The sequence below is a fragment of the Salvelinus fontinalis genome, chromosome 28 (genome assembly GCF_029448725.1).
Source record: "Salvelinus fontinalis isolate EN_2023a chromosome 28, ASM2944872v1, whole genome shotgun sequence".
Lineage (NCBI taxonomy): Eukaryota > Metazoa > Chordata > Actinopteri > Salmoniformes > Salmonidae > Salvelinus > Salvelinus fontinalis.
This window is the reverse complement of record NC_074692.1, coordinates 3947919-3971417: the sequence shown is the minus strand read 5'-3', so window position 1 is coordinate 3971417 and position 23499 is coordinate 3947919. Positions and strand designations below refer to the sequence as shown.

At 44.0% G+C, this 23499-nt stretch overlaps 1 protein-coding gene across 1 annotated transcript in view; it reads left to right on the top strand.

The window, feature by feature from the left end:
- LOC129825974 (drebrin-like protein A) overlaps positions 1 to 23499 on the top strand; it is a 65837-nt gene that overhangs the window by 29404 nt on the left and 12934 nt on the right. The window contains exons 2-4 of the mRNA XM_055886165.1: positions 19642 to 19697; positions 20788 to 20900; positions 21692 to 21766. Coding sequence (XP_055742140.1) covers positions 19642 to 19697; positions 20788 to 20900; positions 21692 to 21766 — 244 coding nt within the window. The remainder of the gene's footprint in view (positions 1 to 19641; positions 19698 to 20787; positions 20901 to 21691; positions 21767 to 23499) is intronic.

Sequence of the window (23499 nt, the reverse complement as noted above, 5' to 3'; positions counted from 1 at the left end):
ATGTGTGTCAGCCCTCGGCCCTGCTGAGACATTGCTCTGGGATGTCTGAACTAGACCGAGCATGACATCACTGTCCATATGATGTAGTCAACATACACACACACACACACACACACACACACACACACACACATTGTATTCATTCCCATACCCCCTATTGGGCCTCAATCCACTTCTCTTGTGGGACTGGAAACACTGTACACTGCCATAAAGCAGGCTGTGCCATTCCACTCTGCTGCTGCTGCCTGGGCTGAGGCTAAGTGTGGAGGCCAGGCGACAGAAACACATTGTACTCTGTTGTAGCGTCTCCACTGTGCTCTCCAGCTCCCACACAGATGGCTCATGTCAGAGGAACTAAGAGGTTATGGAAATGATGCTCTTACAGTCTTCGCCTCAGCCAGAGCTCTGGAAGAGGGGCATCTTCTTGAGACATTTCAACTGCTCTGACTCTAAGCAAATATGATTCCAGTCCAGATATGACCCGGAAAGTTGATCACTGCTCAACTCAAATTCGTCCTTTGTTAGCCAGTTACTGCATGAGGCAGCACACGCATCTCTTGATGGTGTCAATTGAGGTAGACCACATTGCATAAAATTGTTTGATAAATGATGAGCCAGGGTGTGAAGACTTCTAGGCAAGGCATGCTGAAACTGGGAGGGTCTCTGTCTTGCTTTGTGCTGGTTTGGCTTGTCTGGAGTGTTCTTTGTGCACGTGCCAAACCAGCCTTAGCACCGTTTGACAGCAATGAATCTCTCCACAATGTTCAACGGGGTTATAATGTTCAATGATTATAGTGTTAAAATATCATCAGGCACATCCCTCTACTTTCACCCTCTTCCTCCCCCTTTCTCTCTCTCTTCCCTTCACTCAGATCCGAGCAGTCTGACAGTGTTAGGTAGCGTCAGAGCTAAGTATGCTAACATACTAATTTAGCGCCGGAGTGATAGCAAAACAGACAGTGATTCCATAGCAGTTTGAAGGCTAGCGAGCTAGCTGTGTGCTTCTGTGGTAGCCATGGCTTCACACTGGAACAATTGTTCCAGGGCACCGTTGTCATGCTCACCCTGCTGGGAGGGCCACGGTTGTTTGTCTGTTAAGTTGATTGTGTGGGTAGAAGGGAAGAGGGGGAGTGAGGGGCATGGAGAGTGGGAGATGAAGTGGAGAGATGAGGAACACGGAGAGCAAGAGAAGAAGAGGCGTTGTGGGAAGAAATGCAGAGGGCAGTGTTAAGAAAAGAAGCAGAAGAGATAGAAGGGAGGAGAATGTGAGAGGTTGGAGATGAGCAGAGGGATAGAGTAGTAGAGGAAAGAATGGAGGAGTAAGTAAGAGGAGAGTAAAGGATCAAAAAGATGAAACCGTACGCTACAGAGAAGAAGAGCAGCAATAAGGGAGCAGGAGAGGTTTTGTGAAAGAGAGAAGTAGAGGGGCTACTTTGTGGGTGAGGGAATGATTCTTACTTCTGTATATTTCGCTCTTAACCTTGTGCGTAATAGGGGAGTATGTGGCGTGTGCGTGCAATCGTGAGTGAGTGTGTGTGTGTGTGTGTGTGTGACTGCCTGGGCAGGAAATGCCAGAGCTGTCCCAGAGGAGTGCTAATTTAGAGGGGCCCATCTGGCCATCCAGCCTGGTCACATAGACTAGACGTAACATAGTAAATGTAAATGCGGGACACCCAAAATAATATGAAATGTTAAGTTTGGAATGGTTACATAAGACAGATGGTTACTTAAGTTAAAAACGAAAGTAGGCTGGTTAGTCAGGGTGGATGGGGACAACGCGAACGTCTAGCCTCCCAAAGGTTGTGAGTTCGAATCTCATCACGGATAACTTTAGCATTTTAACTAATTAGCAATTTTTCAACTACTTACTACTCTTTAGCTACTTTGTAACTACTTAGAATGTTAGCTAACCCTTCCCCTAACCCTAACCCTTTAACTCCTGAACTTAACCCTAACCTTAACCCTAACTCCTAGCCCAGCTAATGCTAGCCAGCTAGCTAGAATTCGTAAACATATCATACATTTGGAAAATTCATAACATATTGTACTTTTTGCAAATTCATAACATATTGTACGTTTTGGAAATTCGTAACAAATAATAATAATTGTAATTCATACGTATTATACGAAATGGGCGATGGACATCCACAAATGAATACCTACCATACGATACGTAACATATCATACTAAATGGAATGACACTGATTTACGTACAGAATAATACGAAATGCTCTGAGACCAGGTTGGGCCATCAGTCACCCCCCCTCCCCCTCTCTCACCTGTCCTCCTCAGCTGTCCCATAATCATCTGTAGAGAGAGGGACCAGTACCCCCCTCTGAACACACACGCCCTATCCCTATCCCGCGACCCCCCCCCAATTTAGCCTTCCCTGTGTTTGCACACAGGCAGGGAAGCAGCATGCAACCCCTGTATGCACTATGCACCCCTCTCAACCTAGGCCTTTAGTGCTCGTTCAAATTCCCAGAGCTCCTTAGCATTAAGCCCTCCCAGTGTGTAGTCTAGCCCCCTTTTCCCTTAATGCACCCCTCTCAAGGCACCCCTTCACACCCCCTTCTTAGCAACGCACCCCTGTATGGGCCCACAACAGTACACTCTCATCGTCGCCAATGCCTGGAGAATAGCTCCTCTGATAAGTTTGGCTGCAGCGGTGCACCGTACACATGGGAAACATGCTCCATTGAATTTTAGTGTGAACATTTTGTACACTCAACAGTTGAACTCAGTGATCTTACTCTAGACCCATTGAATGCTGTAGACCTGTGAATTCTGATCAACATCCATAGGCTTTTCACCGGAAAAAATAGAGACATTCTAATTGCCAAATGATAGCTCATTATTCAGCATAGTGAATTCCCTCTATAGTGGTCATGGAGTGTTGATTGATTCCATATTGCCATGCCGTTTGTGTGTAAATGGATGCTGGTCTGGTCCCTCTCTGTCATCATCTCCAGTTAACACACTGATAACGACACCAGGGGAGGCCTAGACGACTTCCCCTTAACATGAAAAAGCCCTATATGCTTTCTAGGAACTACATTTCTGGTGGTGCTTTCTAGGCGGACTGGAATATATACTGCTGAACTGCATGCCCTCCACATGATCGTTTCTTATTAGGTTAGGTTACAGAGTGAGGACTGTGGTAACTAAGTAATGACTGTTCTGTGACACACTTACACAATTAGAGGCTAAGGTTATCTTGGGATTAGTAGCCACTACCTGTAACAGCAGACTTGCTGTTGTCCTCTCAACGCTAGACTCCACTCCCTTCGGACAGAACACCGTGTCCATCCCCTTACAATGAATGCTCCACTCGCCGGTTTGATCCAGGTTGAACTAGCGCTCAACTCTTCCTGATAATCTTGGTTTCATTCGTGATTAGAGATTATATTTTGGGCCAGATTTAGATCATCTGACAGTTAAAAAAAAGAGGCATGTTTTTGATAGGGGACCCCACCTCCTTTCGTCCTTTCCCCCCTCCAGCCTTTTTTCTAATCTCGTTCAGTACAGTTGTTACGTCTCGCGGATCCTTGACAGAGATATTTATTTATTTGTTTATTTGGTTTGTCTTCTTTTTTTTTTTAAAGCTCTCTGGCTCTAAGTTTTTGCTGGGAGCAGACATTTCCATTCCTCCCCTCAGCATTCCATCCGCTCTCCCTCTAACCCTCTCCCCCTTTTCCCTCTCTCCCACTCCCTAGCAATTCCTTTCTCTTTATTTGAAACCTTTTCCTCTCTTTTCCCTTCCCATGCCCGTGTTTCTTCTTGTGCATGTCTTTTTGACGCACTCTTGCCTCTCTCCATTTTGGTCTGTTTTCTTTATTTTCTCCTCAACTGCCTCTCTCTCCTGCTTTTCCATTCCCTCCTTCTCTACCCCGACGGAGCCTCTCTTATTTCTATCATTCCTTTTCCTTCTCCGCAAATAGCTCTACTGGCCTGTAATGGCTACTCAGGGGAGTCCTTCTTCACCCAGCCAGATCCCAGCAGCCACTGCTCTCTCACGTATTGGGCGGCACAAGGTCCCCTTCTGTTCTCTCTCTGTATGAATTTACAACCAGTGGGAAATATGCAGGAAACTCACCACTTCAGCTGTGGAGTTATGATTATTATATTGGAAATGTCGTTTTTTCCAACGAATTAAGAAATGTGTTCAAAAGTTCAGAATAAATTGGGAACTTGTATTTGGCGTCCGTCATATTCAATCCTGACATGAAGCACATACTATCCCAATGATACAAATGATAAATACAACACGAGATATTTATATGTGTAGTGTTGAGAGTAAATGGCTTGTGTGCAGCAGACCAGTCTGAGAGTCTCCCAGAGTGTTTGGCCACTTATAAACTGTGCTGATTGGGACTTTGGCATTGTACTCTGCCAGGCAGTAACATGCCTACAGTGTAGGGCATATCTGTGCCAAGGTGTCTCCATGGTGAAACCTCTATGACTACGCACAACTTCCTCCAGGACAAGGGACTTTACTAAAGAACAACTTTCCAATTTGTAAGTCGCTCTGGATAAGAGCGTCTGCTAAATGACTTAAATGTAAATGTATATAGTTTGGGCAAACCAACATTCCTCGGATTGGAGTTTACAGTCAGTTAAAATGCAGTCAATTAAAACATGTTTATTGTCTGAAGCAGAATGAGACTTGAGTATAATACTAATGGAAAAACACATTCTCTGACACTGCGGGCACTGGAAATGGCACCTCAGCTGCGTTTGACTCTCTTCCCAATAAGTACAGCAGCATCTCCTGTGGGCCTCCCTGGTCGTCCATCTCCACTCTGTAGGGGTTAGACTAGCATGCTAAATGCTAACCAGCAGCTGAGATAACAGTAAAAGGGGATATTACAATGTGTTAGCCTGAGGCAGTTTGGCTTGCTCCTCTCTTGGCTACAGTATGTGTGTTCCTTTAGCCCGTCCGTCCGTCCCTGTGTGCCTGTCGCCCTGTATGTACCTCCTCATGCATTACCCCACTGACCAGCTCTCATTCTATTGGACGGCTGCTGGCTCTGTGAGGGGATTTCTGTCTGTGTATCTGTCTGTGTGCGTCTGTCCGTCCCGTCCGCGTCTGTCTGCGGTGTACCTGAATGACTCTCCTCACTATAGCCGGAGCGGGGGCTCTCTATCTCTTTTATCTCTCCCCCTTCATCTCTCCATCTTTCACCCTCTTTCTTCCTCCACCTCTCTATGCACAGGTCATTTCCCCTATTGGGTTTCGATGAGCACAGAGAGGGTTTTCACAAGCACCATGGCTCAGCCACAGTCTACATCTCCTGACCTGACTTCCACCTGTCAGCGCGTACTGAAGCGAAAGGCCTTTCTTATTGGGATGGTCTTCGGTCAATGTAGGAAGCCCTTATTGGACCAGGGCGTGGTTGTTGTGGTGTCCACGTGGACACATTCAGCGCAATATTGTCCAAGTGAATATAACTTTTTTTTAACTTCGGTATTTGATTTTTTTTCTCTCACCTTTTTACGCTGCTCACAGTGCATTTCTGAAGACTTTAAGACGTATTTCTGTCTGCGCCACGACCCACGTTTAGAGGAATGTGTTCGCCCATGGCTTTCCACCGCACCAGGTAAGTCAGTCAGGATGTTTATTCCGATACCCCATCACCTCACACTGAGGAGAAACCGAAGCAGCCCGTAGCTACCACTGTGTGCTGTACAGCCATTCCACACAGATGGAGGAATGTACCGACCGACAGGTTCACCGTGCTGGCACCAAGCCTGGTCTGGTCTGGCTGTTTTTGTCCGTGTTTGGAGAGAGGAAATGAGTACTGAGCTGAGCAATGTCTCCGTGTTCTCCACACAGCTCCAGTCTGTCTCCACTCCAACACACAGTCAGACCCACAGACTGACTGACTGGCTAATGGCTATAAATAGTAGCCTGAGCCCAGGTCACAACTCAGACACAGAGCCAAGAGGGACGGAGGGAGAGGAAGAATGGGGGAGGAAAGTGAAAATGAACACGAAGGGGAAGATGTAGGAGGAAAAATTCATAACGGGAGAAAAGAAAAAAGAAGAGACCAATAGATAGCAACGAAAAGAAGAACAGAGGAAAGTAGGGGGTTGAAAAGATTGGGAGGACACAACAGAACCTCTCATTCTCTCTCCATAGTTATCACCAAAGAGATACCTTTGGAAAAAGGAGGGAGCGCTCTTGACTGATGTTCTGTCATACCCAGAGCACAGATATAACATTAAAAACAAGATGGCTCTTCCCCTGGATATCCCGTTAAGAGTTTGATCTAAGTAGTTTATCTTAGCATGAAACCTAACCATCTGTTCCCCACTATCTCTGCATCTACGGGAAGTTGTATCACGTACCGAGTATGCACCCTACAAATCTCTCAACTCTCCACTGTCTTCAATGGAGGGGTTGTCTGTGTCTAGGGATGTTACTATTGTTTGTAGGAGAGGTGTAGGCCGGAAGAGTGGAAAGATATAAGAAGAGTGGAAATATATGCCATTTTGTGTAGGATGTTATGGGAGTGAGTCATAAAAAAAGGGTGATGAAAATGTTTTTTAAAAAATTATGAGAGTTGTTTTTTGGGGGGTTATGTTATGTACCTGTTTGTTGTAAAACATCAGTATTTTGCAGGACATGGAGTTGCTGTTCTCGTCATTCAAGTAAAGGATGTAAACGTACATTTTGGAAACCTTACAAAGCATTATGGAATGATCTGACAATAAGTCACCAGCGGAAAGACGGTGATACAGTGTACATTAGGATCCAAGTCTGTTTAGAGATCGGAACAGGAAGTTACCTTTGTTTTAGTGTGGTGTTACACACACACACACACAGACAGTAAAATGGCTGAGAGGGACTAGGGAATGGTAAAAGCCTGACTATTAAGTCACATTCAAGTCTTTTTCACCTCATTTAACAGCTGATTTACTTCTCAATAGGTGGTCCAGGTATGTCATGACAAAGCACAAGTGGGGGGGGGGGCTTTTCCTCCATTGTTCCTCAAGCAAGAGGGGAGGCCGATGACATCACGAATTCCCATCAGACTCACTCCTTGAAGTTTGCGGTAGTGTCACAAAACAAACTATTCTGCTCAAAATGTTTTAAAATGACCCTTTAGTGTGTGTACTTGTATTTATACTTGGGATATCACTTTAACAGGAAAAGTTCAAACATCCCTGGAGAGTGTCTTTAAGTAAAATCTTAGCCCTCTGCTCTGTACTGCACCATCTGCTTTTGTCATGTTCATCTTTGAAATCGTCGAGCAGAGCGTGTTTGGAGGTACTACAGGTTCTGCTGCTGTCCAAAATAAACCGTTGGTGTAGTTACTGGCTTTCTCTTTCTCTCCCTCTGTGTGTGTGTGTGTGTGTGTGTGTGTGTGTGTGTGTGTGTGTGTGTGTGTGTGTGTGTGTGTGTGTGTGTGTGTGTGTGTGTGTGTGTGTGTGTGTGTGTGTGTGTGTGTGTGTGTGTGTGTGTGTGTGTGTTAGAGCTGGGCGGTATACCGTATTTAACGATATACCGGAATTGATGCACGGACCAGTTTGAGTTTTCACTTTACCTTCTATAACGGTATTTGAACGTTTGGTTCGTTAAATGTGATACGCTGTGTGTAACGTCCATTTTTATAGTTTACTTCCCTACTGAAGTCCTCTCTCTCAGCTCCCTCTCCATGCCACTTTCCACACAGACCTAGCACCTCACCCTGTCACTTAAAGGAGCACGTTTGTTGTTCTTCGACCAGGAGACGCTTGCATCCAGTCTGCATGGTCAATCAAATCAAATCACATTTTATTGGTCCACATACTACTGCACTGTTGGAGCTAAATATGTGTATCTAACAGTTCACAACAATTCACAACAAGACACACAAATCTAAAAGTGAAAGAATGGAATTAAGAAATATATAAATATTAGGATGAGCAATGTCGGAATGGCATTGACTAAAATACAGTAAAAAACATTATATCCAGTTGAAGTTGGAAGTTTACATACACTTAGGTTGGAGTCATTAAAACTCGTTTTTCCACTCCACAAATTCCTTGTTAACAAACTATAGTTTTGGCAAGTCGGTTAGGACATCTACTTTGTCCTTGACAAGTAATTTTTCCAACAATTGGCTGATTTCTTTTTATTTTCCCATGATGTCAAGCAAAGAGGCACTGAGATTGAAGGTAGGCCTTGACATACATCCACAGGTACACCTCCAATTGACTCAATGATGTCAATTAGCCTATAAGAAGCTTCTAAAGCCATGATATCGTTTTCTGGAATTTTACAAGCTGTTTAAAGGCACAGTCAACTTAGTGTATGTCAACTTCTGACCCACTGGAATTGTGATACAGTGAATTATAAGTGAAATAATCTGTCTGTAAACAATAATTGGAAAAATTACTTGTCAAGCACAAAGTAGATGTCCTAACCGACTTGCCAAAACTATAGTTTGTTAAAAGGGAATTTGTGGAGTGGAAAAACGAGTTTTAATGACTCCAACCTAAGTGTATGTAAACTTCCGACTTCAACTGTATGAAATGAGTAAAGCAGTATGTAAACATTATTAAAGTGACTAGGGATGCCATGTCTATGTACATACTGTAGGGCAGCAGCCTCTAAGGTGCAGTGTTGACTAACCGGGTGGTAGCTGGCTAGTGATGGCTATTTAACAGTCTGATGGCCTTGAGATAGAAGCTGTTTTTCAGCCTCTCGGTCCCAGCTGTGACACTGACCTTGCCTTCTGGATGATAGCGAAGTGTACAGGCCTTGGCTCGGGTGGTTGATGTCCTTGATGATCTTTTTGGCCTTCCTGTGACATCGGGTGCTGTAGGTGTCCTGGAGGGTAGGCAGACCGCACCACCCTCTGGAGAGCCCTGCGGTTGCGGGAGGTGCAGTTGCCATTCCAGGCGGTGATACAGCCTGACGGGATGCTTTCAATTGTGCATCTGTAAAAGTTTGTGAGGGTCTTAGGGGCCAAGTCGAATTTATTCAGCCTCCCGTGGTTGAAGAGGCTCCTGTCTGCGTGGGTGGACCATTTCAGATTGTCAGTGACATGTACTCCGAGGAACTTTAAGCGTTCCACTTTCATGTGGATGTGGAGAGGGGCGTGCTCCCTCTGCTGTGACCTGAAGTCCACGATCAGCTCCTTCATTTTGTTGGCGTTGGGGGAGAGGTTATTTTCCTGGCACCACTCCGCCAGGGCCCTCACCTCCTCCCTGTAGGCTGTCTCGTCATTGTTGGTAATCAGAACTACATGAAGTAGCTAATGTAGCCGTGGTAGTGTGGAAATGATCTCCAATGAGTGCAGGAAATGCAGAAATTGATGAAAGTGCTGAAAATGATTTTTGGTTGAATTGAACAGTATAAAGCAATCAGAATAGAGAAAGACCCATTGAAATCACTTTGTGTGTGTGTGTGGTTTGGTTTTGCTATCCTTGTGGGTACCAGAAGTCCTCACAAGGATAGTAAAACAAGGTCAATTCTGACAAGTGCGGACATTTCGCCACTCCCCATAAGGAAAAAGGCTATTTTAGGGTTAGGGGTTAGGTTTAGGGTTGGGGTTAGAATTAAGGTCAGGGGTTAGGTTTAGGGTTAGCATTTAGGGTTAGGTTTAGTTTTAGGGTTAGGAGTTTGGGATTAGGGTTAAGGTTAGGTTAAGGGTTAGTGTTAGGTCCTATGGGGAAAATAGATTTTTGGGTCCCCGAAAGGAGAGTAAAACAAATGTGTATGTGTGTGTGTGTGTGTGTGCAAAAGACAACGTGCATGCTCAATCTTTGCCTCGTTTGTTTATGACTGCATTGAGGTTAGCTTTGTTGGCTCCAGTAATGTAATTATCATTGTTAATTGCTTCCACAAAAATATTTGACAAAGTTCCTAGTTATGACAGCATCTTTCTTGTTCTCCTCTCTCTTCCTTTCAAATCCTTCTCTTTTGTTCTCCCTATCCTCACTTTGTCTCCACTGCCACCTTGGTAATGGTCCCCCCCCTCCACTCAACACCACTTCTTCTTTCTCCTTCCCAGCATCCCCCTTTTCGCTGACCACCTCCCTCCTCTTCTTTTTTTTTCTATCCATCCCGCTCTGTCTGAGCTCATAGCTGGCTGGCGTAGAAGTGGGCTGCTGTACAGAGCTTGGTCTGTTATTCCAATCAGCCTTGTACACGCAGGAAACCCACGTGTGTGAAGAGACAGACGGGGCATCTTTACATTACACGACCTAGACGACACAAACTAGGTCCAGGAGAGATACAGTACGTAGTGTAAAGAGGCGCATCGAGAATCAAATCTCTCTTTAAGAGGCGTCGCTCACACGACCTTTGGATGTAGTGTGGGAGACATCTACACCACCAAAAACCCTGAGTGGAACAGTCGGACACGGCAAAGGAAGTGAGACACCCCACTCGCTGTTTTTTTTCCGCCATTTTGTTTCTGGTTCAATGAAAGTCAGTTAACTAAGTAGACCAGACCCAGCTGATATTCCATTGCATTGGTGTCTATGGTTAAGTAGACCTAAATTCACACTTTGTTTTATTTTATGGTAAACGGCCTGAGTGAACAAGCTTAATTGATCCATCGTTGGTACAGTGTAAAGACAATGGCTCTCCCACACCACATGTCCCTGTGAGAAACACCTTAATACTAGTAGACAGTATTTTTTCTCTCAGTTAGCTACATTTTAAATGAAAGGCTTATAAAATCCCCACACATTTTGTGAATCATTGCATTAATCAAGTGTGCAACACTATGTGCAATATGGTTTAGACGAGAAGCTCCTGTATTGAATTGCTATCGTTATATTGTTTCTCTATATACTACCTATTTATATGGTATATACGGTATGCTAACAGCTGCACCCCCACACATGAAGTAGGACTGTGGCTTTGGCCACACCACATCCAAGGCTAGTGTAAACAGAGAAGTTGTGAGATAGATCCCACTAGACATATTTTACTATGTAAATCCAGAGAGAGAGAGAGAGAACGAGCGAGAGAGGGACAGAGAGCTCTAACTTTCTCTGGATCCTATTAGCTATCCCATATTTTTTCCCCCTGCCCCATGACAAAAAGTGTGGAATTGCAGGATATTAGCTTTAAAACTGCAACATTTCCTCTTTGCATCATCGCAAAATATGTTGAATCCACTCTGACAAAAATAGTTGCCTACCCCTGTATTATTTAGACACACCCTATCGATGTGAAGTACAACATGAGTTATTATACATTGTTTGTATCGTTAAATCTGTTTATTCACTTGTGGCGTTTTCATCTGGGAAGCATGTCTGTGGCCTGAATTTGCATCTCTATATGTGAGAGCCTGACTCCCACAGACTTTAACAAAGCAAGCCTGTTAAACACTGTGGACCCTCACAGCCCGCCAACTCCCTGTGGGTTGAGAATTTGTGCATGAAATCACGATTCCTTCCGTGCCTCTGTGACCTTTGAACCGGCCCCTGTTGCAGACGGTGACCTGTGACCTTTGGGAATGCCTCTAGCACTAATCAGAGTGGAGCAGCCAAGGGCAAGATTTCCACCAAAGTCATTCACATTGATCTCAAGTGGGAAACAGAGACTTAGGTCACTATGATGAAGCTAGACAGACCGACACAAAGCTCAGTCAGACAGACACAATGGATGGGTGCATGGCTTTCATGGTGGTTGTGCTTGGTAGAGATGAGCTGAATCGAAGCCAGACTACTGAATGTGTTGTGCATGGTCACGTTCCCACCACAACCCCCCAGAGAGAGCTGGTGTCAGTCTGCCTTGTCACACGCTGAGCCAGCACACTGCTAACACTAACAGGGGTTTCCCTTTCAGTCAGTCAACTTCGGTACAACATACTATTGAGAGTCGCACTCTCGCGACGTTGGTTGAATGATCTACGATCACGCCTGACAAGGCCAATGAGATCTGCACCTCCCTGGAAGCCCCACCTTCCGCAGGCGATAAGCGTGAGGCTTGGATTCACTCCTTCAATTATTCCGCTTTTCAGCTCGGTTTGAATAGGAACGATTCATGGTACATTAACAAACAATTGGAAAACAAGACTTTCTTACCTTGCGCCAACTAAACCATCCCCTAGTGGTAGAGCGTGCTCACCCCCTTGACATTTATGTGCTGAAGTTTGTATTTGTTTTCACAAGTTTCCTAATCACAAACACTTAGTTATTCTTCAATTTTCTTTTGCAATGAGTAAGATGGCTAAGAAAGCGACCGAGACTACAATGGCTAAGCCGGGTTCGGGGTCGAGATCATGCCCCCAGACGTGTGGTTATACTATTTCCCTGAAAGATATTCACACGCTCAGGCGGCCCTCGCTCAAACCAGTCCATGTGCGCATTGCCACATGCTGCATGCAAACTCCCTGGAAAGACGTCTAGCATTCTTGAGGAAGCTTGGTTACCAATGGCGACTTTCCTTTCCCGGATGCCCTATACGGCTGGTACAGTTGATATTTCCTGGTTCCGGAAAGGGACAGGGGTTTACGCCTCATTCTAGACATCTGCGCCCTGAACCAACATCTCAGAGATCGTAAGTTCAAAATGCTGACAAACCAGAAGCTGTTACGGTCCGTGCATCCAGCGGCTGTTAGGGTCAATATCAGGGGATGTCTTTATCAATTCTGAACAAAAATTCTGAACTCAACATGCAACACTTTCAACAACTTTACTGAGTTACAGATCATATAAGGGAATCAGTCAACTGAAATAAATAAATTAGGACCTAATGTATGGATTTCACATGACTGGGCAGGGGCGCAGCTATGGACGGGCCTGGGAGGGCATAGGCCCACCCACTGGGGAGCTGGCCCAGCCAATCAGAAAAAAAAAATCCCCACAAAAGGGCTTTATCACAAAAATAAATACTCCTCAGTTTCATTAGCTGTCCAGGTGGCTGGTCTCAGACGATACCGCAGGTGAAGAAGGTCCTGAGCTGGCGTGGTTACACGTGGCCTGCGGTTGTGAGGCCGGTTGGACGTAAGGACACATTCTCTAAAACGACGTTGGAGGGGACTTATGGTAGAGAAATGAATGTCACATTATCTGGCAACAGCTCTGGTGGACATTCCTGTAGTCAGCATGCCAATTGCATGCTCCCTCAGAACTTGAGACATCTGTGGAATTGTGTTGTGTGACAGCTGCACATTTTAAAGTGGCCTTTTATTTTCCCCCAGCACAAGGTGCACCTGTGTAATGCTGTTTAATCAGCTTCTTGATATGTCACGCCTGTCAGGTGGATGGGTTATCTTGGCAAAGGAGAAAGGCTCACTAACAGGGATGTAAACAAATTTGTGCACAAACAGTTAGAGAAATTAGCTTTTTGTGTGTATGCAACATTTCTGGGATCTTTTATTTCAGCTCATGAAACTTGGGACCAACACTTTACATGTTTTTGTTCAGTGTGTATATATATATATATATTTCTGGATTTCTGACATTTAATTAGATATAAGGAGTAGACATGTTCCAGATACGCATTTCCTTAATCTAATCCTGTACATAGCCCATCTATAATTTAGCCCAAACAACTACCTCTTCCCCTACTGTATTTATTTATTTATTTATTTTTCTCCTTTGCACCCCCTTTATTTCTATCTCTACTTTGCACATTCTTCCACTGCAAATCAACCATTCCAGTGTTTTACTTGCTATATTGTATTTACTTCGCCACCATGGCCTTTTTATGCCTTTACCTCCCTTATCTCACCTCACTTGCTCACATTGTATATAGACTTATTTTTCTACTGTATTATTGACTGTATGTTTGTTTTACTACATGTGTAACTCTGTGTTTTTGTATGTGTCGAACTGCTTTGCTTTATCTTGGCCAGGTCGCAATTGTAAATGAGAACGTGTTCTCAACTTGCCGACCTGGTTAAATAAAGGTGAAATAAAATAAATAAATAAAGTTGATTTTAAAAAAAATCTCATCAATCTACACACAAGGTTTTTAGACATTTTTGCAAATGTATAAAAGAAAGTATTCAGATCCTTTGCTATGAGAATCGAAATGGAGCTCAGGTGCATCCTGTTACAATTGATCATCCTTCAATTCAATTGATTGGACATGATTTGGAAAGGCACACACCTGTCTATTAAAGGTCCCACAGTTGACAATGCATGTCAGAGCAAAAACCAAGCCATAAGGTCGAAGGAATTGTCCGTACAGCTCCAAGACAGGATTGTGTTGAAGCACAGATCTGGGGAAGGGTACCAAAACATGTCTGCAGCATTGAAGGTCCCCAAGAGCACAGTGGCCTCCATCATTCTTAAATGGAAGAAGTTTGGAACCACCAAGACTCTTCCTAGAGCTGGCCGCCCGGCAAAACTGAGCAATCGGGGGAGAATGACCTTGGTCAGGGAGGTGACCAAGAATTTGATGGTCACTCTGACAGAGCTCCAGAGTTCCTCTGTGGAGATGGGAGAACCTTCCAGAAGGACAACCATTTATGCAGCACTCCACGAATCAGGCCTTTATGGTAGAGTGGCAAGATGGAAGCCATTACTCAGTAAAAGGCACTTGACAGCCCGCTTGGAGTTTGCCTAAAGGCACCTAAAGGACTCTCAGATCATGAGAAACAAGATTCTCTTGTTTGATGAAACCAAGATTGAACTCTTTGGCCTGAATGCCAAGCGTCACGTCTGGAGGAAACCTGGCACCGTCCCTATGGTGAAGCATGGTGGTGGCAGCATCGTTCTGTGAGGATGTTTTTCAGCAGCAGGGACTGGGAGACTACCTAGGATAGAGGGGAAGATGAATGGAGCAAATTACAGAGAGATCCTTGATGAAAACCTACCCCACAGCGCTCAGGACCTCAGACTGGGGTGAAGGTTCACCTTCCAACAGGACAACGACCCAAAGCACACAGCCAAGACAACGCAGGAGTGGCTTCAGGACAAGTCTCTGAATACTTATGTAAATGTGATATTTCAGTGTTTTATTTAGAATACATTTGCAAAAATGTCTAAATACCTGTTTTTGCTTTGTCATTATGGGACACTGTTTGTAGATTGATGAGGGGGGATTTTTAATTTTTTTATCCATTTTAGAATTGGGCTGTAACATAACAGCATTTTGATAAAGAATAGGGGTCTGATTACTTTCCCAATGCACTGTATAGGCAACAGGGATCTTGATCCAGGAAGGGATTGAATGTCTCTGCTGTAACCAAGAAGCTTGCTCTTGACATCTAGCCACTTAGCTAGCCTGTTAGCAAACCAAATGCATAGCTGGAGGTCTGAGCTGGATATTATTTCATAAAGTTATAAGCAGTGGCATACCACACACCTCCGTAGCCACTTGCAAGGCGGAGATACCCCAAACCCAATAATCATTTAAACATGTTTTATATATACTCTACCGTTCAAACGTTTGGGGTCACTTAGAAATGTCCTTGTTTTTGAAAAAGAAGCAAAAACAAAAAATAGTCCATTAAAATGACATTGAATTGATCAGAAATACAGTGTAGACATTGTTCATGTTGTAAATGACTATTGTAGCTAGAAACGGCAGATTTCTTATGGAATATCTACGTAGGCGTACAGAGGCCCATTATCAGAAACCATCACTGCTGTGTTCCAATGGCACGTTGTGTTAGCTAATCCAAGTTTATCATTTTACAAGGCTAATTGATCACTAGAAAACCCTTCTGCAATTATGTGAGCACAGCTGAAAACTGTTGTTCTGATTAAAGAAGCAATAAAACTGGACTTCTTTAGACTAGTTGAGTATCTGGAGCATCATTATTACTTTTTATTTTAGCCTACTTGGTAAATATTTTCTAATGACATCATTTTCTGGAATTTTCCAAGCTGTTTAAAGGCATAGTCAACTTAGTGTATGTAAACTTCTGACCCACTGGAATTGTGATACAGTGAAATATAAGTGAAATAATCTGTAAACAATTGTTGGAAAAATTACTTGTCATGCACAAAGTAGATGTCCTAACCAACTTGCCAAAACTATAGTTTGTTAACAAGAAAAAACGAGTTTTAATGACTCCAACCTAAGTGTATGTAAACTTCCGACTTCAACTGTATGTATATATATATATATATAACACGCTGAGAGAGATGATTCTGAAAGTAATGGATGCATTTGCTTAAACTGTAATAATATAACAATAGAATAAATAACAGTAACTCGTTGAATTACTCTGTTACTCCTAAAAGTCATATATTACTGTAGATCGTTTTTTTTGTGACATGTTACTTTTGTAACTAATTTCCCCAACACTGGTCCTCATCACTCATCACGCACACACGCACACACACACGCACACGCACACTGACTTATTCATTTTGCACAATGATTTCACAATAATTCACTAATTCAGACATGGTTACCCCGTTAGCCTGTCTGCTGAGGTCTTTATAGAGGTGAGATTTAAGGGTCAATCAATGTCCTCAGTGTCTGTGGGCTGCTGTATAGGTCTTTTAGAATGGCCTGCCTCTGGCCAGCACTAGCCACAGTGACCTCTTCATTATAACGTCTTCTATTCTGTCTTTGTAGAGGTCCTACTTGGCTGTACTGTATCTGCCTTTTGTATAGGAGATTCGTAGAGCAAAACGTCATTGCCTTTGTCCTTAGCTCATAGACACAAGGCAAATGTGCGATGTAATCTCATTTGTGCATGTGCTGATACTGGTGATATTTTGAAAGGGCTCTTTAAAAAAAAAAAAAGTCTATCAAAGTCTCAATAGGACAGACTTGAACAAATGATGTGATATTCAATGTTACCTGTCCGGTCATGCTGTACACTATACACCCGATGTGACTCCATAAAGTAATCTGAGTCGAAGAGAGATTGGCAGGCACTATCTCAACAGTAACCTGTTTCTGCTCTGTTTCTCATGGGCTTGAAAGTGAGGTGAATGGTTCATGGTGTTTTGCTCATAGGGCAAAGAGATCACATATTCTCTCTCATTTATTTACTTATATATATATACACACACACACACACACACACACACACACACACACACACACACACACACACACACACACACACGGCTCACATAGGTAGGCCTCTCAGTTCTGGTCCAGACTAATGAGTAGCTTTGGCCTGGTGCTCTTTCCCCCTGCGCTCCCCTCTGCTGGTCCTGATGTCAGGGACACACCCCCAGCAGGCCTAGGACCCTCCTGTCCTGGTTGTAAATCCCCCCCTCTCTTTGTCTCTCTCTCTCTCTCTCTCCCTACCTCTTGTGTCCACTGAATTAGGCCATCCAGGGCCAGTTTCCCAGACCTTGATTAAGCCTAGACTTGGACTGCGAAGCATTTTCGATGTATAATCTCTAGGCTTAGTCTTAGTCTGGGAAACTCGCCCCTAATGTGTAGTGAGTTCTATGGGCGGTGCTGCCGCTCAGTATGTGTATGGATGCTAACATACATGTAGATGACACTGTGGTAGGTAGGGCTGCAGGTATCCTAGCGGATAGAGCATTGGGGCAGTAACCAAAAAGTTGCTGGTTCGAACACCAGACCTAACTAGGTAAAACATCTGGTTATGTGGCCTTGAGGAAGGCACTTAACCCTAATTTGCTCCAGGTGAGCTGTACTGCTATGCTGACCCTGTAAAATAACACATTTCACTGCACCTATCCGGTGTATGGGACAGCAAAACATATTTTATATTATGATGATACTGGTGAAGTGGTCTGATAGGACTTAGTTGTTTGGTTATGCTACCTGCCTCGGTCACGTGAATGAACCTACTGTTATGACTATCTACACCATCTTCAGCCATCTCTGATTTGTGTGTCTGTGTGTGTTTGTGTGTGTGTCTGTAGTGTTGCGTATTTTCAGGGATCTCATTACAGTACGAATGTCATCTTTGAGAGAGTGTGTGACTTGAGCTGAGAGCAGTAGGCCAGGTTTTCTTGCGTGGAACGGAAACCCTGCAGCGCACCGTGCATAGCTTACATGGGTTTCAGGCGAGACTGAGGGAATAATGTCACTGTGTGCTATTGTTCAGATGTTGTGTAATAAGTGCCTCACTGTCTTACGCAGGGCCCCTCGCCAACAAGGTAAAATAAGGGTCAAATATAAATGAACGGGCATAATGGAGAGGAAGAAAGAGAGAGGGATAGAATGAGAGAAAGAGAGAGAGAGTCATGCTTGAACAGAGCTCATCTGCTGGCACATTTTGGACACGCATCACTCTGGGAATGCTAGTTAGGATTTAGGTAAAAGTATGCGCAACCAATGCCAACAGTGTGCGTGTGCGCGGGTGTGTGTGCATGCATGCGTTTGTACGTGCACGCATATGAGAGTGCGTATGAGCGTGTGTGCGTGTACTGTCGACTTAAAAGGATACTTTGGGATTTTGGCAATGAGGCCCTTTATCTACCTCCCCGGAGTCAGATGAACTTGTGGATACCATTTGTATGTCTCTATGTCCATTATGTTAGGGGTATTTTCATGAGCCAATGCTAACTAGCCAATGCTAACTAGCGTTAGCGCAATGACTGGAAGTTTATGTGTATCTAGCACAATGACTGGAAGTCTATGGGTATCTGGGTGCTAGCAGATACCCATAGACTTTCAGTCATTGCGCTAACACTAGTTAGCAATTGCACTAGATATATTTAGCAACTTTCTTCAAACTGCTTGTTTTGTTTTTATTTACTTTTATTTAACTAGGCAAGTCGGTTAAGAACAAATTCTTGTTTACAATGACGGCCTACCCCGGCCCAACCCTTACCCGGACGACGATGGGCCAATTGTGTGCCGCCCTATGGGACTCCCAATCACGGCCGGTTGTGATACAGCCTGGAATCGAACCAGGGTCTGTAATGACACCTCTAGCACTGAGATGCAGTCAGTGGTGGAAGAAGTACCCAAATGTCATACATGAGTAAAAGTCAAGATACCTTAATAGAAAATGACTCAAGTTAATGTAAAAGTCACCTAGTAAAACTCTACTTGAGTAAAAGTCTAAAAGTATTTGGTTTAAAATATACTTAAGTATCAAAAGTAAAAGTATAAATCATTTCAAATTCCTTATATTAAGCAAACCAGGTGGCACCATTTTCTTGTTTTTATTTAATTTACGGAAAGCCACTCAGACATAATTCCCAAATGAAGCATGTGTGTTTAGTGAGTCCGCCAGATCAGAGGCAGTAGGGATGACCAGGGATGTCCGGTTGATAAGTGTGTGAATTGGACTATTTTCTTGTCCTGCTAAGCATTCAAAATGGAACGAGTACTTTGGGTGTCAAGGAAAATGTATGGAGTAAAAAGTACAATATTTTATTAAGGAATGTAGAGAAGTAGTCAAAAATAATAGTAGTCAAAAATATAAATAGTAAAGTACAGATACTCCCCAAAAAACTACTTAAGTAGTACTTTAAACTATTTTTACTTAAGTACTTTACACCACTGGATGCAGTGCCTTAGAACCCTGCACAACTCGACAGCTAGGGTCAAGTGCCTTGCTCAAGGGCACATCAACATATTTTTCACGTAGTCGGCTCAGGGATTTAAACCAGCGACCTTTCTGTTACTGGCACAATGCTCTTAACCGCTAGTCTACCTGCCACGCGGTACTAGTGCTAAGCTGTAACAAACCAAATGTTGGCTCACTGAATCGCCGGATCATGGTTGTGATGATGTAGTGTGTTTGTGCTCCTGTCCCTAAGCTGTCTTTCTCTATCTCTCCACAGGGCTCTATTTACCTACGATGGGGTCACCAACAACCTCAAACTGGCTGACTCTGGAGGTAAAGGGTAGTTCCACCTGTAGTTAGTAACAGATACGATTAGCATTCCTGAAACATTATTTTGGTGAAATATAATTTGATATCTGAGAAGTTAAGCTAATTGATTGCACCCAAATTGGCTATTTACATTTTTAGGTATTTGATAATAAATATAGTACCCGAAATCCGATTTGGACCAAACTTCTTCCTTACAATGAGTAAGATGAGGAATCCCCCAAAATGTGTCAGTAGCCACCCACAGACCCCCCCACACCCCATGCCAATCCCACCCTAACAACTGGTTGGCTTGAATTGTGAGGATGACCACACAATTTATTTTCATCGTGAGCCGAATCTATTGGTTTTCTACCCAAAGTTGCAAAGGAAATGTTGTGATCCATTTAATAAACACATGACACCAGCACCATTTATAAAAGAGTGTGGCGGTACAGCAGGAACAGCGTTGTCTCGTTGTCAGAACCTGGTACTTTCACATTACTTTATGGTAAATAATGCAAGGGACATCAATTACACATTTCTCTGAACAAGGGGGGGAAAACACCAGATTCACAGGGAATACATGACATAGTAAGGAGAAGCAATACTCCAAGCCACAGCTTCATACTACTTGTCAAACATAGATAGCTGAAACTGTATGCTGGTTGTTGGGGTGGGATTGGCATGGGGTGTGGGGAGTCCGTGGGTGGCTTACTCATCAATAATTCTGGTCCAAATTGGATGTTGGGTAACATATTTATTGATTATTATTTGAATCCTATAAATTAAAATGGCCAATTTGGGTGCAATCAATTAGCTTAATTTATCTGAGATAAAATTACATTTCAATAAAATCATGTTTCAGGAATGCCAATCTTACCTGTTTCTCACCACAGAATCCATTTCAGAGCAATTTGAGATGGTGGGTGTCATGGCTTGCTGAAATGACATAAAATGACTCTAAAGCTAACTGGACAGTTTTAACTTTCCACTTCATTGTTCTTTGTGACTTTTCTCCCTTTAAATGATAAAGACAGAAAGTTGGTGTTGTTTATTAAGTTCTCTCTCTCCTCTCTGTCTTTCTCTCTCTCTCTCCCTTCTGTCTGTCCTACAGCGGGTGGAGTGGTGGAGTTGTCAGGGAAGTTCCACATAGCCAGGCCTTTGTATGGGCTCTGCAGGGCTGGCTCAGCCGAGACAGGAGGCCCTCGGGTCGCCATGATCTGCTGGGTGAGTGTCATCCACTACAGCATGACCCTCTCATACAGTCGTATGGATATGCCATACAGTATGTTACCTGATGAACTCCAATGACATGATGCTTGAGGTAGAAGTTGCCCATAACCACAGATCTAGGATCAGATTCTCTACCCTCAAACCTAACCTTAACCATTAGGAGGATGGAAAAATAGCTGACCCTGTATCAGAGGTTATAGGCAAGCTGCTTCAAGCTGTCGTCTCCCACTGGTTCTAGCTACTGTTGGATGTGTTTTGATTGGCCCGTTGGTTAGGGGTCAATGTGTGTGATGTGTCAGTGAACTTGCGGACTCGGGACGCCAGGCCCTGATACCAAATATTTTGACCGATGAGCACACACGCACACGCACACACACACACACACACACACACACAAGCAGGGGAGCAGATGCTTAGAATGTTCACAATGTGCTTCGCTGGTCCCGTCTCTATGGTGACCTTGTGGAATGTTGTGGTGGGGTCAGGGGTGCATCTGTAACCAGTCAGGCAGCAAAACACACACACACATACAAACACAAACACACGCACACAAATCTGAAAATTGTGAAACGTACTGTACCTCCAAAAAATGTCAGTGTACCTTAATTATCTTATGTAAGATATGTAACTTGCTAAAAACTTTAGGCTTACTCTCTAACATTGTCAAATGGTGTACATGCATTACCTAATGACAAAAGACTGAAAGTAGACTTTCTGATGGTGAACAGAGGCTTGGGTTAAAAAGTGCTTAACACCCCCTGTGTGTTTCCTGTGTTTGTCTCCAGATCGGGCCAAACGTGGATGAATACCGCAGGACGGAATGTGCCAGCCATGTGCCCGCTATCAAGGCCTTCTTCAAGGTACGGTACCACACCACTCCTATCCCTGCCATGCCCTGCCCTGCGCTACCAGTTTGTCTGTTGGTCATGCAGCCAGTTTGAGTGGCCTTATTGCATCTGCAGCAGTTGATAGCATTCAGGAGAGGCATGCTAAATATTTCTCTTTTTCACTCACTTTCTCTATCCGTCTCCTACAGTCCCGTGTCGGTACCGTTGTGGAATGTTGCTCTCCGTGGGTGGCTGTTTTGTCTCTTCATTCTGTTTCTCTAACGATGAATAATGGATAAACGGGCTCCAGTAGTAACTGTCAAGACAATACAGAGAGTCAGTGATGCTAGTGTGGGAAGGGTGGGACTCGCCTGACCAGGCCCGAGGGAATGAATAGTCATGTTGTCACACACACTTAGAAACACACACACACACCCATCAAACCCACACCAGCACGGGCATTATGTGCACACGCATACATCAGTAAATATGCACCAGCAGGCACACACACAAAACCCTCCCCCACACACACACAACTTCTCTGTCTCTCACACATACAAACATAGACACACACACATGCTCTATATTTACACACAGTAGTTTATCTTCCATTGTTGTACGTCTTCCTGTCCTCGGTGCACTTCCTACTGCATAGGTTGGTCTGGTTCAGTTGTGGGCTGGGCCCATACCCAGGCTGGGGTCCACTCTTCCTGACCCTATTGTTCCTGGTGCCACTAAGATGGGGAGATGGGCCACCGACAGGCACAACACAAACACCCACTTACTAAGTGGTGACAGAGCCTCGCAGGAAACGGAGAAAGGAATGGGGGAATATAGGGAGAAGAAGGAGTGTGTGTGTGGCTGTGTGGGTGTGTATGTGAGCACATGTGTATGCACTCGCGCGTGTGTGTGTGTGTGTGTGTGGTGTTGTCGTGTGTGCGTGCGCACAGTGTGTGTTAAGTGGCCAGATGCTGGCAGCTCTGTCTGCTGTGTCCCTCCATGTGTGCCCCTAAAACAGTGTTTATTTAACATTTCCATCTAACTGCAGAGAAGTTTATGGGTCGTCCATTCAGCCTATAGTCAGACCCCATTTGAACTAGTTTCCATATTAAGGCATCACCCGGTCAACTCCAGAAGCATCCCTGGAATGTTTGATGTTAGTTTTTTTGTCTTTTTTTTAACACTCAATTAGGTATTTGGCCAGGCACCTCTGTGACCCCCAGTCTCAGATATACAAGACTGTGTGTGTGTGTGTGTGTGTGTGTGTGTGTGTGTGTGTGTGTGTGTGTGTGTGTGTGTGTGTATTACGTAATATGAATGTGTGTGTTTCTATATGTGTTCTTGGCCCCTGCGTTGCACTGTGGGTTATTCCTTGATAAAAGACTGATGGTGACACACTGTAGTCGACAGGGTCTGAACCCACATATTTGTGTAGGAATACCCTTCTGAAGTGTGGGAGGAGAAGGATCCCTAACCAACCAAACACACACATACACACATGTATGCTTCACGCACCCATGCACGCGCACACACACACACACACACACACACACACACACACACACACACACACACACACACACACACACACACACACACACTCACTTCCAGTCAGATACAATGTGGCATTTTGGCTGCACTAATGTCATATTACCATTTTTTATTATCGCTTTGGTGCTATTTTCACAAGTCTGTGGTGAATTAAATTGTGTATTGTATTTTATAGTGTTGCATTGTACTTGTATTGTATTGTAGTGGTCCTGTAC